Here is a 17,573-nt window from a genome sequence, read left to right on the forward strand (position 1 = left end):
AAATGTGCATCAAATTAGAATCGCACTTGAGACACAAAAATTGCAATGTGAATTTGCACCAGAATTGCACTCTGATGTCATTTGCACCGCAGCAGTGTGAACCAAGCCTCAAGCCCTTCATAGGCGGCTGGCTGTCAAGTAAATGAACTATAACACAAATGACAAAGCTAAGCTATCTGAGTTGTTAATCACCATAAACATGCAAGAACTTCCCATTAGCATTACAATGATCCTCTTCATTGCATAACCAAAATACCTTCTGGGTAATGACAAGGGTACACACACTCCCCCTACCCCCTTAGGCAGGCCATACATTATGCAATTTTTATGGAAGGAGAGAAAATTGCTTGATATTCACTGATTGTGTTGATGAGAGAATCCCTCCCGCAGCGCTACTGTATTTTGCCAGCAGGGAGCATTCCCTGGCGGCAGAACACAATAAGTGCTGCTGGCTACAGTGCCTTTAAAGTATTCATACCCCTTGAAATTTGCCACATTTTGTCATGTTACAACCAAAAACATAATTGTATTTTATTGGGATTTTATGTGATAGACCAACACAAAGTGGCACATATTTGTGAAGTGGAAAGAAAAATGATAAATGGTTTTCAATTTTCTTTTTTTTTTTTTAATAATCTCGCAAAAGTGTGGTGTACATTTGTGTTCAGCCCCCGTTACTCCTACCTAAAATCTAGTGGAACCAATTGCCTTAATAAGTCATATAATTAGTGTCCACCTTTGTGTAATGTAATCTTAGTATAAATACAGCTGTTCTGTGAAGCCCTCAGAGGTTTGTTAGAGAATTTTAGTGAACAAACCGCATCATAAAGGCAGAGGTAAACACCAGACAGGTCAGGGATAAAGTTGCAGAGAAGTTTAAAGCAGGGTTTGGGCATAAAAAAATATCCCAAGCTTTAAAAATCTCACGGAGCACTGTTCAATCCATCATCTGAAAATGGAAATAAGTATGGCACACCTGCAAACCTACCAAGACATGGGTGTCCACCTAAACTGACAGGCCGAGCAAGGGGGAGCAATAATCAGAGAAGCAGCCAAGAGGCCCATGGTAACTGGAGGAGCTGCAGAGATCCACAGCTCTGGTGCGAGAATCTGTCCACAGGACAACTATTAGTCGTTCACTCCTAAAATCTTTATGTAAGAGTGGCAAGAAGAAAATCATTGTTAAAAGAAAGCCATAAGAATCCCATTTGCAGTTTGCGAGAAGCCATGTGGGGGGCACAGCAAACGTGGAAGAAGGTGCTCTGGTCAGATGAGACCAAATTGTAACTTTTTGGCCTAAAAGCTATGTGTGGCAGGAAAGGAACACTGCACATCACCCGGAACACACCATTCCCACCATGAAACATAGTGGTGGCAGGATCATGTTGTGGGGATGCTTTTCTTCAGCAGGGACAGGGAAGTTGGTCAGAGTTGATGGGAAGATGGATGGAGCCAAATACAGGGCAATCTTAGAAGAAAACCTGTTAGTATGCAAAAGACTTGAGGCTGGGGGAGGAGGTTCACCTTCCAACAGGACGACCCTAAACATACAGCCAGAGCTACAAATGGCATGGTTTGATCAAAGCATATTCATGTGTTAGAATGGGCCAGTCAAAGTCCAGACCTAAATCTAATTGAGAATTAGTGGCAAGACTTGAAAACTTCTGCTCCCAGACCATCACTATCCAATCTGACAGAACTTGAGTTATTTTGCAAAGACGAATGGGCATAAATGTCACTCTAGATGTGCAAAGCTGGTGGAAACATACCCAAAAAGACTTTCAGCTGTAATTGCAGCCAAAGGTGGTTCAACAAAGTATTGACTCAGGGGGCTGAATAAAAATGTACGCCAAACTTTTCAGACATTTATAAACCATTTTAAAAATCATTTAATTTTCCTTCCACTTCACAATTATGTGCCACTTAGTGTTGGTCTATCACATAAAATCCCAATAAAATACATTCACGGTTTTGGTTGTAACATGACAAAATCTGGAAAATGTCAAGGGGTATGAACACTTTTTCAAGGCACTGTATAGCCAGTGGCACTAATAGTTTGGGAAAAATCCGACAGGCTGGTTGTACACCAGTAAATCGATGGGTCAACTTGTGTACAACCAAGGTGCCCTTACATAGAATCGAAATTTGGCCTGCTGAACTTTACATGTAATCGCACTCAGTTAAAGTGTATGATCAGACAAAACCTTTTTTTTCCCTCTTAGTTCTGCATAAAGTGGAGAAGGGTTAGACCCTCTGTCGGGTTTTTACAGCTGTTGTAGGGGCCTGTGTCAACAAGCATTGGGCTTGTGATGATGATGATATCGGTTTGTTATTAGTTTGAGATGCAACTGAGACTATTCAGAAATTTACTGATGCGGTTGACCTGCTTTTAAGCAACCCATTTTAAAGCATACAGAAGCCACAGGCCCTAAGGGCTCTTTCACACAGGCGGTCCGATCAGATCCGCCTGTCAGTTTTTTAGGTGGATCTGATCGGATCCTCCATGTATCCCTATGGGGCAGCGGATGTCAGCGGAGACACCTCCGCTGACACCTGCTGCCATCCGTATCCGATCCTGTCCGTGAAATCTGGACGGATGGAAACCCTATTTTCCATCCGTCCTGGGGATCGGATCGGATGAGAGCGGACAGGCGGTCCGCTCTCATCCGATCCCCCATAGAGGGCAGCGGGGGCTGAGACACCTCCCTCTTCGCTCTGCAAGCGAAGACGGAGCTGTCATCTTCCGGCTCAGCGGGGATCGTGGATCGATCCCCGCTGAGCAACACGGATCCCCCTACGGAGGCGGACCGTGTGAAAGAGGCCTTAGAGAGATTCCCCCTCACTTTGTCCTGCTGACAATGTTATTCCCAGATAGGATGTAAGAGTTAAGCTGGATACACACTATCCAACTTTAGATTTCCTTCAGTTTTACCTTTTCTATGTAGTGCAAGGGCCTGCCAGATTGCATACAAATTGAAAGTGTTTAGGTTTGACCTCATATTATATGGTTTTGGTAAGTCTAAAGGAAAAAGTCTTCAGAAAATCTTATAGTGTGTATGGCCCTTTACTCTCAGCAACACAGACATAAATAATTATTTTCTTCAGTAGCACATGGGAAGGCTGGAACCCGTCAGATTTGTATTTCTATCTGTGTTCCTCTTGCAGATTATTATTCTCACTTCCTGCCAGGTGAAACTGGTGTCAATAGGACAGGAAGTGAATTAAAAGATCTCTAATGGAGCAGTAACAACTCAACTAAAATCCAAAACTTGGCTTGATATAAACTGTCAAATATATCAAAAGCCTGGTCTTTTTATTTTATGATAGAACAGAAAATGGTTAAAACCCTTGACAGATCCTTTTTTGTTACATTAAAAAAGAAGTGTCTGGAAAAAAAAATAAACATACAGTGGGTATAGGAAAGTATCACCCCCTTTTTTTAAAAGAGTCACATTTTGTTGCTTTGCAGCCTGAAATGAAGATAGACAAAGTTTTTGTTCTATCCAGCTGTAAATAATACAATTTTAGTCTCATCTGACATAACTCCTTTTTCCACGTGGCCTCAGAATCTTCAAGGTGCATTTCAGGTGGTCTGATGAGACTAAAATGTAATTATTTGGCCTCAACACCAAATGATATGTCTGGCGGAAATCCAATACAGCTCACAATCCAAATACCACCATTCCTACAGTAAATCAAGGAGGTGATAATATCTTGTTATGGGGGTGTTTCTCTGCAGCAGGGACTGGAGCACTCATTAGGATAGAATGACAAACAGTCAACATCACATTTTAATTGAATTTGAGCAGCTCTGCAAAGAAGAGTGGGCAAATATTGCAAAGTCTAGATGTGCAAAGTTAGTAGAGACATATCCCAACAGACTAAAGGCTGTAATTAAAGCAAAATGTGGTCCAACAAAATACTGACACAAGGGGGTGATCCTTTTCCCAACTCAGTGAAAATGTTTTTATTTTTATTCTGACATGTTGGTGTTCTATCTTTCACGTGGATGTTCTAAGTTGCACTGAGTAAATACAGCTGGATATAACAAAAAATGTGTCTGTCTTTATTTCAGGCTGCAAAGCAACAACGTGATTATTTTAAAAAGGGGGTGATTCTTTCCTATACCCACTGTATATATTCACCTTCCTTAGAGTCAGGAGGGAACAGCTGCAACATCAGACTGTTTCTGCCGCTGTCCCCTCCTGGCTCTAAGCCTGAGAAATGAGGGCTCACTTGACTGCTGATCACTCAGTTCTCGGTCTGCTCTGTCACCGCTCTCTGCTCTGCCTTTCCGGCGCTCACTGGCGCGCTGAGTTAAGGAGGGGGCGGAAGCAGCTGGCTCAGCCTCCTAGAGGCATGTTGAAACCTAAGCCAACTGCTGATCAGGCATCTGTGCATTTTTGTTGGGATCCTTCCAGAGCCTGGAATGGCTCAGTGATGTCAGCTGACAGCAGGCTTTAGCCCGCTGTCGGCTGATTCTGGGTCACAAGAGAGCACAATTAAGTGTACTCCTGTGACGCACAAGAGAAGTATGGCAAAAAAAAAAAAGCTTCCGCCACACTGATCTTTTAAATATTTTCGTTTACTTCCTGTCAGAAGCTACAGGAAGAGAGCGCATATCTCTCAAAGGTAAAAAAAAAAAAACACCCACTTAGTTGTCACTGGAAGAGGTGTACCCATTAGATGGTTCCCCTTTTATTGCTGTTCCTGTGACACCTGGAAAATGTTAGGTTTCCCATCACCTCAGTACTGGTGACAGGACAAGTAGAGGGGGGAATCTCTCCATCGGCAACACAAACAGCGCTAAAAGCTTGACACGGGTTCTAACCCTTCTTTTCTTTACCTAAAACTAAAATAAATTTTAGATAAACTTTAATATCTACATTTTAAAGTTCCATCTCCAGGCCCTTTAGGAGTTCTAAAAGCAGGGAGGAGGGCATTTGGCTCATGTGACTGAGTGGCTGCCACAGGGGTCACATGATAGGAAAGCTCCCAAATGCAAGTACAGTCAGGTCCATAAATATTGGGACATCAGCACAATTCTAATCTTTTTGGCTCTATACACCACCACAATGGATTTGAAATGAAACAAACAAGATGTGCTTTAACTGCAGACTTTCAGCTTTAATTTGAAGGTATTTACATCCAAATCGGGTGAACGGTGTAGGAATTACAACAGTTTGTATATGTGCCTCCCACTTTTTAAGGGACCAAAAGTAATGGGACAGATTAACAATCATAAATCAAACTTCCACTTTTTAACCACCTTCCGCCCGCGCTATAGCCGAAAGACTGCTACAGCGCAGGCTCTAATTTCCGGGAGGCCGTCTTTAAACGGCCTCCCAGTAACAGGCTCCCCGTGCGCTCCCGCGAGCACGCATCGGGGAAAATCTGTGTCGGCCGTGTCCCTTGGACACAGCCAATCACAGATCGTGGTGAATGGCCAATCACAGTGGCCATTTACCACGTGATTGGACCGTGCAATGAGAGATGATCTCAAATGGTAAACATATGAGATCATCTCTCATCGCCAGGTCTCCTTCCTCACACAGAGACTGCAGTGTGAGGAAGAGGAGAGCCGTTCAGCGGTAAGGGGACACAGAGGAATGTAATCAGGGCACTGATCAAGAGTGCCCTGATTACACAAGAGGGGAAAAAAATGCCATAAGTGCCCACAATCAGTGCCCATAGTGCTGCCAGTCAGTGCCTATCAGTGCCTGCTCATCTAGGAACTGATGGGCACTGACTAGCAGCACTGATGGTGCTGCCCATCAGTGCCACCCATCAGTGTTCATCAGTGCCGCCTCTCAGTGCCCAGCAGTGCCACTTATCAGTGCTCATCAGTGCGGCATATTAGTACCTCCTCATCAGTACCCATAAGTGCCACCTCATCAGTGCAGCCTATCATTGCCGCCTCATCAGCGCTCATTAGTGAGGGAGAAAAATGTATTTATTTTCAAAATGTACTCGCAGAAAATAATAAAACTTTTTTTTTCAAAATTTTCTGTCTTTTTTCTTTTTTTTGTAAGAAATAAAAAACCCAGAGGTTATTAAATACCCCCAAAAGAAAGCTCTATTTGTGTGAAAAAAATGATAAAAATTTCATATGGGTACAGTGTAGCATGACCGCGCCATTGTCATTCAAAGCCTGAGAGCGCTGAAAGCTGAAAATTGGCCTGGGCAGGAAGGGGGTAAAAGTGCCCTGTAGGCAAGTGGTTAATACTTGGTTGCAAATCCTTTAATTCAATTACAGCCTGAAGTCTGGAACGAATAGACATCACCAGACGCTGGATTTCATCCCTGGTGATGCTCTGCCAGGCCTCTACTGCAACTGTCTTCAGTTCCTGCTTGTTCTTGGGGCATTTTCCCTTCAGTTTTGTCTTCAGCAAGTGAAATGCATGCTCAATCGGATTCAGGTCAGGTGATATGACTTGGCCATTGCAGAACATTCCACTTCTTTCCCTTAAACTCTTTGGTTGCTTTTGCAGTATGCTTCGGTCATTGTCCATCTGCACTGTGAAGCGCCATCCAATGAGTTCCGAAGCATTTGGCTGAATATGAGCAGATAATATTGCCTGAAACACTTCAGAATTCATACTGCTGTTTTTGTTAGCAGTCACATCATCAATAAATACATAAAATAAATAAGAGAACCAGTTCCATTGGCAGCCATACATGACCACTCCATGACACTACCACCACCACCATGCTTCACTGATGAGATGGTATGCTTTGGATCATGAGCAGTTCCTTTCCGTCTCCATACTCTTCTCTTCCCATCACTCTGGTACAAGTTGATCTTGGTCTCATCCGTCCATAGGATGTTGTTCCAGAACTGTGAAGGCTTTTGTAGATGTTGTTTGGCAAACTCTAATCTGGCCTTCCTGTTTTTGAGGCTCACCAATGGTTTACATCTTGTGGTGAACCCTCTGTATTTACTCTGATGAAGTCCTCTCTTGATTGTTGACTTTGACACACATACACCTACCTCCTGGAGAGTGTTCTTGATCTGGCCAACGGTTAAGAAGGGTGTTTTCTTCACCAGGGAAAGAATTCTTCTGTCATCCACCACAGTTGTTTTCCGTGGTCTTCCGGGTCTTTTGGTGTTGCTGAGCTCACCGGTGCGTTCTTTCTTTTTAAGGATGTTTCAAACAGTTGATTTGGCCACACCTAATGTTTTTGCTATCTCTCTGATGGGTTTGTTTTGTTTTTTCAGCCTAATGATGGCTTGCTTCACCAATAGTGACAGCTCTTTGGATCTCATGTTGAGAGTTGACAGCAACAGATTCCAAATGCAAATAGCACACTTGAAATTAACTCTGGACCTTTTATCTGCTCCTTGTAAATGGGATAATGAGGGAATAACACACACCTGGCCATGGAACAGCTGAGTAGCCATTTGTCCCATTACTTTTGGTCCCTTAAAAAGTGGGAGGCACATATACAAACTGTTGTAATTCCTACACCTTTCACCTGATTTGCATGTAAATGCACTCAAATGAAAGCTGAAAGTCTGCAGTTAAAGCACATCTTGTTTGTTTCATTTCAAATCCATTGTGGTGGTGTATAGAGCCAAAAAGATTAACATTTTGTCGATGTCCCAATATTTATGGACCTGACTGTATGCATCGGGAGCTTACCAATCCCGCTGGCTACCGTGCTGGGAGTGCACTTAGTATAGTAGGTTACTTACACAGGGCCGCATATATGTGTACTGTCAGCACTAAGGGGTTAAAGCAGTTGTAAACCGCTGGCTTTTTTTTTTTTTTGGGGGGGGGGGGGGAACCTGCAAGGTAAAGCCATAATGTGCTAGTATTGATGCATACTAGCACATTATGTTAAACTTACCTTAAAACGAAGCCCTCCTGTGCCGAGAAGTCAGTGCTGCAGGGGCTCCCATCTTCACCCATCTTGCTTTGGGTTCGTAGACTCTGGCTCTGAGACTGGCTGGAGCCGCGATGACGTCACTCCCACACATGCACGCGGGAGCCGCCATTCACGACAGGGCTCTGAGGGAACGGCACGGGTGGCCATTCCTTCAGAGCGCATGCACCAGTGATGTCACAAGATGGAAGTTTACTTCCACTTAGGGTGAGACCTGGCACCATATGGTACTAACTATCTTCCAGGCAATGTAAAATAGTCATGTTATAACAAGTTAGCATTTCAGACTAGGTGCACTTTGTCAGCACTGCATATAATACATTGAACAGTGTATAGGACTGATAATTATATCTTGTTGCTGTAAAGCCCCATGTGTAAAGGGAAAAAAAACGCTCTATTTTGTTCATGTAACCAAGGAAAAATACAATGGAAGGGGCTCCTCTAAGGCAGGCCATAGACGGTGTGAATTTCTTTCCTGTAACCACGGATTGCAGGAAAGAGATTCCCCCATCAACACATACAGTGCTGACATGGGAATATCTCCCACTGAGCAATTGTCTGCTCCCAACAGAGGAAGCTGTCCCGCCAGGAGAAGACACTGATTATTTCTAGTGTCCATAGCAGCAGCTAGCGATGATTGCAAGTGAATCTGGCAGGCTGGTTGTACCCAAGTTAATTGATCGATCAACTTAGTACATTCAGCCTGCCTATTAACAGTTTGCCTTCAGCCAGTTTAGCAGGAACTTGCCAAGATTCACTTTTCTTAATGTTTCAGTGACTGGAAAGAACATATCAGCTGGTTAAATTTGCCTTATGTCCTATGGCTTCAATTCACACCTAAACACTGCATTGGTGTGGGCTAAAAGTAAATTGGACATGTTGCACTTTGCATGGCCCAGTTCATTCCAAAATTTAGTAACCATTACCATACATGCATTGATGTGTGTTGCATTCAGGTAGTGAGCACGTAGTGTGTTAGCGTGTCGGTGTGAAGCACCATATCTCTTCAGTAGCTGATTAAATACAAATACATTTTTGGGATTTACCATAAGGGATGGAGTATATTACATATCCAACTTCTCCTCATACTCAATGAAGTTATCTTGAATATCTGGAAAAAAAAAGGTTGTACAATTTATCTTAATATAAAATCTGATATGTCTAGCAAAATTACTCACTTTGATAACATACATTACGCATCACGCAGCCAATCATACCACAAGAAGCAAATTACATCGCAACCTCCTTTTTTTTTTGCCCTCTGACCAAGCCCTCCTTAGGCGACTGGGGATTAATTGGATGGGTTGAACAAAAACAAACCTTCTGCTGTTCGCTTCAAATGATGACATTTCACCCCTGCTTCCTTTACCAGCTACTTAGTATAAATATATATATTATATATATATATATATATATATATATACACACACACACACACCGTATATGCAACCGGTAGGTGACTCCTACATACAGTATCTCACAAGTGAGTACACCCCTCACATTTTGTAAATATGTTATTATACCTTTTCATGTGAAAACACTGAAGAAATGACACTTTGCTACAATGTAAAGTAGTGAGTGTACAGATTGTATAACAGTGTAAATTTGCTGTCCCCTCAAAATAACTCAACACACAGCCATTAATGTCTAAACCGTTTGTAACAAAAGCGAGTACACCCCTAAGTGAAAATGTCCAAATTAGGCCCAAAGTATCAATATTTTGTGTGGCCACCATTATTTTCCAGCATTGCCTTAACCCTCTTGGGCATGGAATTCACCAGAGCTTCACAGGTTGCCACTGGAGTCCTCTTCCACTACTCCATGAGGACATCACGGAGCTGGTGGATGTTAGAGACCTTGCGCTCCTCCACCTTCCATTTGAGGATGCCCCACAGATGCTCAATAGGGTTTAGGTCTGGAGATATGCTTGGCCAGTCCATCACCTTTACCCTTCTTCTTTAGCAAGGCAGTGGTCATCTTGGAGGTGTGTTTGGGGTTGTTATCATGTTGGAATACTGCCCTGCGGCCCAGTCTCTGAAGGGAGAGGATCATGCTCTGCTTCAGTATGTCACAGTACATGTTGGCATTCATGGTTCCCTCAGTGAACTGGAGCTCCCCTGTGCCAGCAGCACTCATGCAGCCTCAGACCATGACACTCCCACCACCATGCTTGGCTGTAGGCAAGACACACTTGTCTTTGTACTCCTCACCTGGTTGCTGCCACACACGCTGGACACCATCTGAACCAAATAAGTTTATCTTGGTCTCATCAGACCATAGGACATAACTCCAGTAATCTATGTTCTTAGTCTGCTTGTCGTCAGCAAACGGTTTGCTGGCTTTCTTGTGCATTATCTTTAGAAGAGGCTTCCTTCTGTGATGACAGCCATGCAGACCAATTTGATGCAGTGTGCAGTGTATGGTCTGATCACTGACAGGCTGATCCCCCCACCCCTTCAACCTCTGCAGCAATGCTGGCAGCACTCATACATCTATTTCCCAAAGACAACCTCTGGATATGACGCTGAGCACGTGCACTCAACCTCTTTGGCCGACCATGGCGAGGCCTGTTCGGAGTGGAACCTGCCCTGTTAAACTGCTGTATGGTCTGGGCCACCATGCTGCAGCTCATTTTCAGGGTCTTGGCAATCTTCTTATAGTGTAGGCCATCTTTATTTAGCGCAGCAATTCTTTTTTTTTTTTTTTTTCAGATCCTCCTAGAGTTCTTTGCCATGAGGTGCCATGTTGAACTTCCAGTGACCAGTATGAGAAAGTGAGGGCGATAACACCAAATTTAACACACCTGCTCCCCATTCACAGCTGAGACCTTGTAACACTAAAGAGTCACATGTGCTCTCAGGATTGATAAGTCCTTATTTGGGACCCCAAAATCCGTAACCCTATTAAGGGATAAGCCAAATGTTTGATTTTGTTGTAGCAGGAGTATTAACTGTTTGCTCTAATTTGGCTAAAGGAAGCTGTTTTGCTTGTTTCATCAAGTTCAATAAAGACTGTTACTTTTACTAGTGGCTGGCAGGCAGTGGCGTAGCTTAGGTTTTCAGCGCCCGGGGCAAGGTAAGTAATTTGCGCCCCCTACACAAATCTACTTGACCACTACACTGACACCTACACTGACCTAGCTGATCACTAAACAGACCTACCTTATTCCTACACTGACCTACCTGATTACTATACTGACACCTACACAGACCTACCTGACCACTACACAAACCTACCTGACCACTACACAGACACCTACACTGACCTACCTTATTCCTGCACTAACCAACCTGATCACTACACTGACATACCAAATTTCTATACTGACACCTACACAGACCTACCTGAGCACTACACAGACCTACCTGACCACTACACAAACCTGCCTGACAATTACACTGACCACTACAGAGACCTACCTGATTCCTACACTAAGGATGGCTGAGCAGGCTCCTAAATGGCAGCATGACACTGCGCCCCCCCAGATTTTGCGCCCGGTGCGGCTGGCCCCCCCAGCACCCCCCACACTACGCCACTGCTGGCAGGTGACATCAGGCTCTCCAGGTTACAGCATGGATGTACCTATTCGGCCCATACTTCACAATATGTGTTTTCTTGGCTTCAGCAACCCTATGAGAAGTCAGGCTCTCACACCGCAGTTCTGATGTGGCACCTCCTGATGCCTCCTATTTAACTGCAGATTTTTAGCTATGGCTATAGCTAAGCAAAAGAGTGAATGTTACTACTGTCCTCTTAAGATGAGGCCAACACCAGCAGGCTGACACAATTATAAGTGTACTGTATATGTAACAATCATTCTCGCAAATGAATATTTCTGACTGTCCTCCCACATCGTATGGTACCTTCATCTATGTAAGGAATGAGTGTTCTTACGTTTGCAGTCAATTTTTGCACGAGATCTTGTTTCTGGAATCTCAGTTCCATTCTTGTAGGCACACCAGCAATATCCGGTGCTTCTCCAGCACTGCTCAGGCTTGAAGTCCCCATTCTCATCACACTGTGGTACATAAGAACCAGGCAGGGCACGCATACTGGCCCTCACCATGCATTCTGACATAACAGGGGCACCTGAAACGTATAACCACATAAAATAAGTGAGTCCAGTTTAAAAGTAGGTTTTAGAATACATAAAAACTATTTTCTTCATAACAGAAGAAACCCTTAGTGAAACAACATTTATCTTAAATTATACCTCCTTTTGATAAGTGACTAGAATGCAATTGATCAGAAAGGATTTTGTTTTGAACTTTTCTGGTCCTCTTCTTCTAAAACTATTTTTTTTGCAATGAGCACATATGAATGCCCCCAAGTTCAATTAAAAGCTATATACAAGGACACAACTTTTTTTTTTACAGCATAGCAAATGTAATTTATATTAAAGGTTAGCTAACCAAAATTCTCTCTAGCTTTAAAGAGCTAACTTGTCTGTATTGTCCAGGCATCTGGATCCTATAGTTATCTGCTTTGCAGGGATGCTCTTTTCTCTCATTGCTGCTAAACTTCTGGTGCTGCAGGAGTTAAAAGCTTGAGGTCAGCTGTGAAAAAGTTCCTGATAAGGACCCTTCCTCCTCCTGCCTCCTCCAAGGAGAAATGTTCTTTCATTGCCTGTAGGAATATCTGTAGGAAGGTTTGTGTCCTTGATGGGAACTTTTTCCACTCAGCTTCACCGAAGACCTGGAAGTCAAAAATTTAGCAACAGGAAGAGTACAGGGTGTCCCTGCAGTGAAGATTTTACCCAGGGTTTTACTGCCTGCACAACATGGGATATACTTCATTTGGCCCCTTTCACACTGGCAGAGTCTGCCAGCTCAGCAGGGGATCTTGGTGCTGATCCCCACTGAACAGGCACAATGACAGGTCCTTGTCCGCTCTGCTAATGCAGAGCAGACACAGCACCCTGCCTTCTATGGGCTGTCAGATGGCAACGGACTGCCTATCACCTGCTCAATCCACAAGACGGATGGGGAATGGATCCCAACCACCTGGGAATCGGATGTTGGCAGATGTTAACTAATACACGTCCATTGATATTTGCTGCTCCATTGAGAACAATTGGATAACCACAGGTAAGTTAGCCCATCAAGGTTATAGGATGAGGTGTGTTTTGTTTTTTGTTTTGTTTTTTGCAACTAAACGTCCAGATTTTATTGCATTTACATAAAAAATGCTATATATTTCTTGTAAAATCCATTTGTGTGCATAGAAAATGCCTAAGTGAACACATCAGTGTAAAAGAATATAAAAAGGTATGAAAGTGTCTATGACAAAACTTTCATTACAGAGGGCACTTCCAACACTACAGACATTAAAAGTTCATTAAAGCTAAATTCTTGTTCAGCCAAGAAATGCTGAATGAGCTAGTTGTCCTCTTTTGCTTCTCCTTTCTTACATTACATTGCACCCTCCAAGCAGATTCAAAATTTCAATTTTCTTGTTTAGTCTGAACATGATTGATTGATAACTCTAGGGTACTATATGGTCAAAAGTGGACATTGGACCATCACACCTATATAAACTTCCTGGACATCCTATTTAAATATTATAGGCATTGATACCGTTGCCCTCTCCCTCCTTTCCCTTTTCAACTCTAACAGCCTCCAGACTTCTTGGAAGGCTTCCACAATATTTTTTCTGTGGGAATCTATACCAGTTCAACCAGAAGAACATTTGTAGGGTCAGGTACTGATGTTTCGTCAGAAGAGCTGGCTCGCAATTAATGTTCAAATTCATCCCAAAAGTGTTAAATATGGTAGAGGTCAGAACTTTTTATGGCCAGTCAGGTTCTTCCACAACAAACTTGGCAATCCTTGTCTTTATAGACCAGGCTTTGTGCGTAGGGGCACAGTCATGCTAGAACAGAAAAGGGTCTTCCCCAAACTGCTATCACAAGGTTGGAAGTAAAATGCAGAACTGTCTAAAATGTCTTTGTATGCTGTAGCAGTAACGTTCACTGGAGACACACCAACTCAATCATTTGGAGGAGTTCCATATACTTTTGGCCATACGGATAGGTGTCAGATGTCCACAAGCTTTTGCCTGATATTTGTTGAATGTCCAATTGGAATTGTACACTGTCTAAGGCCCAGTGTGTTTAAAAATGGAGATCACTCAGGTCCATATTTTTTTTTAGTTTTGTAACAGATAAACCACACCAAGCTCCACCTCTGTGCCCAGCAAAGTAAGCCCCATCTCCAACTGATGTCCTGATAGCATGCCACCTTTTGTTCACCATAGAAGGCACAGATGGCTTTACAGCATGTGCACATCATAGTTTTATTGATGTGCATGGTGTCAAGCTCCATTGATTATAATAACCTTCAACACCCACATACATGCTCCTAATGGATGCTAATGATACAGCAGTTGAATCTCTACCCACTGGTCTCTCTGTAAGATGTCTTTGTACTTCTGTGTACTACTATATATAAGAGGAGAGAACATATTCACCACTTGGACTTTCATCAATAATACTGGGCTCTGTGTCGGTGTAGTAACTGGTGGAAGCATAAACCAAGTTTTCGCTAAGGCTGTGCCCTGCTGGGCGATGGTTCTCTTTCCACATTTCCAGTAAGTCTCTAAAGCCTGAGGAACAAATTTTGGAGACTGTGAAAGGTGCTGGACAGAAGATTATTATATATGCTTTACGTCCAGGCTTAGCAGCATCTATTAGCTGAGCGGCACAAAGACAGATGGAGACTTCAGCGCAAAAGCAGAAGATACGTGGTTTATGCGTTTTATGGTAGTCCAAGTAAATTTCGGTGTATTCTTGTGGTATGAAAAAAAACCTAACTTGCTGCATAACTGGTTTCCATTAAACAGACTTTCCATGGAGATGTAAGGTAAGACGTGTAAATTCCATTGAAAGATGTATCCTAAATTTATCTAATAGTACTTATATATTTAATGTAAACCTGGGACATCCACAAGAATACCTAGGCAGCAGTCTAGGGCCCGGTTGATGTCTAGGCATCCCATCTACAACATTCATGCTCCTAAAGTAAATCGTGTTGGCCAAAGCTGTGCACCTGCCTGTCACTTGTAGGCAGTTGTTGTCTGAAGGGGTGAGCTACACCAGTACGGAGAATGCAAATGGAAAAGCTTCTCCATACCTACTACAATGCTTGTTAATGTCAATCGATTGGAGGAGGGGCCAAAGCGGCTACCTTGCCTAAGGTCCAATTCTGCCTTAAAAAGTTCATCTAAAATAAAAAAAGATTAAATAGTCTGGGCGAGGGCTTGGATCCTTCGCAATGGCTAGAATTTCCGGTTTCTCCTCACTGGAGTACATTTTCTATTTTTCCACTAGGGCAGGGCCAATATAACATTTTCCCACTTTAAGGAGCAGTTTTCCTAGTAATACTGACTTTTAACATTCTGATGCCATGTTATTGGAACTTCTACATATATATCTATAACATACTTCATATACCACAATTTTGTGCAAGCACCATATTTCTAGAGCCAAAGCAAAGCACACACAAGGCTGTAAGATTAACTGTTTTTGCCTTCCCATGTTGCACCATGGCAGCACAAAGCCTGTATGCAGTGCCTGATATATTACACTTCTACCTGTTGGTGATGGAGTTTTCTGGGGTTTTTCAGGGTTCTGTGTTGGAGTTGTCTTGGGTGTTTCAGGGTTCTGCACCAAAAAGAACAAGTACCACTGCTGCATCCATGCATCAAAAACCTTAGGAAGATAACAAAAATTGTTAATGCCATTATAAAACACATATATTTTTTTTGCTACATTTTTCAAGTTCTTTTCAATTTTAAGTGTATATGTTTATTTTCTGAATTCTAGATAGGAAGGGTTAAAAACCTCTGTCAGGTTATGCTTATTGCTGTGTGCATCTGAGTGGACAGATTTCCTCCCACTTCCTATTTTGTCTAATGAGACACAGATTAAAAATAAAAAACTAAAATTGACGGATTATAATAAAAGATTATTATTCAGCACTACAGTCTAAACAATATGGCTACTGACTATACCGTGCGGTATAAAAACCATCAGGTGGACTAAGATGGCGCCACTCCTGATGACGTCATTCTAACGAAACGCGTAGGACAGAACCAAGAGCATCACCACGTCACTTCTGGTTCCGAGTACTCCGGTCTGTGGAACGCAGGGCCTCCTGGACCCATTGTTTGATTATACTGCTTTGACACTTTGGACCTTTGTAAGTGCGTTTTTTAACTTTATTTAATAAATGTTTATCTAATGGACTTACACTATGAGATGCCTCTTTGTCCATCTACCTCTATACAAGTGGGGACATTGACCAGACCTAGTGAGGAGCAGGAGGAAGCCTAGGACTGGATAGCAACTTATTAGTGGTGCCTCTGACCCCTGCAGGGGTACAGTCCTCTGGTGAGTGCGATCAGAGGGGGCAGCACAAGTGAATTCACCCCCTTTTCTTCACCAGTGATTAACGCTGCACCTTGTTGTCCATGCACGAGTCACTTTGCAATTGGGATCACTTATGAACTTTTTTGATGTCACTTATGGAACTATTTGCTGATTTGATTCCACTTATTTATATTGGGTTCTGCATATTATTTGTTTTTGCACATTCTGCACTTAGAGAACTTTTGAGTGTTATAATACTGTTTACATGTATATTGATGCAAGGGGTTTAAGGGCTATTTAGATTTGTGAAATATCTCACAGTTGCTGTTTTTTAGCACGTTTGCACTTTATTAATTTTGTGCACCACATGTATTATCATTTTACACGTATGAGGAGTGATAATTATTTTAGCAACTACATTTAAAGAGAGCGTGCGCTTTTTGCGTTAATATTTATTTTTTTTTGTTGAGGATTGCACATAGAAAAGAGGCAGTGCCACCTATACCTCTCTCCCAACACTTAAAATTTGACGGATGGTTTAACCCCTCTTTACGATATAAACAAAAAAAAGATTTACATATATTTTAATTATAGTAGCGCAACTGTTGTTCTTAGCAACCAATCCAGTTTCAGAAGTTTGTAGCTAAGTCTAAAGACATTTCATTTTCCATATGAATTATAAACACTGACCATCCACTCCTGGTCATTCAGAGTCGACTTCAGCTTCCTCAGGTTGTCAAGAATGGTGCCATTCAGCGATGGGTATTTTCTCAGGGGGTTATTTCTCTACAGATAGGGAATACGCATTAAAAAAGTATAAATATATATAATGTACGTACAGTACAATGCACAAGTGACACAGAGCACCGGCAAAGCAACATTACTTGTTACAAAGCTCCATACACATTTCTGTGTTAAAGCCGTGCTCCAGGCAAAAGCCAAATTAATGCACCTAGGTATTAAAGATTTTCATAGTCAGTCTGGCTGAAAAAAAGACACAAGTCCAACTAGTTCAACCAACAGGAAAAAAAAAATCTATATATATATATATATATATATATATATATATATATATATACATATACATACATATACATTTATATACCCACAGTTGATCCAGAGGAAGGTAACAAAAAAAAAAACATCAAAGCATGATCCAATTGGCTCCAGCAAGTGAAAAAAAATCCTTCCTGATCCCCCAAGAGGGGGATCCATCATTCATGGAGGTATATGTAAATGTGGACATCATTCATGTTTTTTTCCATGTAATGAGTGTGAATGCCTGATTTTGACTTGGTATCAGCCTCTTGTACAGTAT

General features: G+C 42.3%; 1 protein-coding gene across 2 annotated transcripts in view; it reads right to left on the reverse strand.

The window, feature by feature from the left end:
* Positions 1-17,573, reverse strand: part of CD74 (CD74 molecule) — a 38,990-nt gene that overhangs the window by 4,378 nt on the left and 17,039 nt on the right. Inside the window, exons 5-9 of one of the 2 annotated variants that reach the window (XM_082252911.1) lie at positions 16,946-17,041; positions 15,478-15,595; positions 14,356-14,490; positions 11,782-11,976; positions 8,934-8,998 (exon numbers count right to left, since the gene is read on the reverse strand). In XM_082252911.1, coding sequence (XP_082109037.1) covers positions 8,952-8,998; positions 11,782-11,976; positions 14,356-14,490; positions 15,478-15,595; positions 16,946-17,041 — 591 coding nt within the window. In that variant the 3' untranslated portion in view covers positions 8,934-8,951. The remainder of the gene's footprint in view (positions 1-8,933; positions 8,999-11,781; positions 11,977-14,355; positions 14,491-15,477; positions 15,596-16,945; positions 17,042-17,573) is intronic. The other variant, XM_082252912.1, reaches the window with a different exon arrangement.

Source organism: Pelophylax lessonae, assembly GCF_965119305.1.
Source record: "Pelophylax lessonae genome assembly, chromosome: 4".
In the NCBI taxonomy this organism is placed as follows: Eukaryota; Metazoa; Chordata; class Amphibia; order Anura; family Ranidae; genus Pelophylax; species Pelophylax lessonae.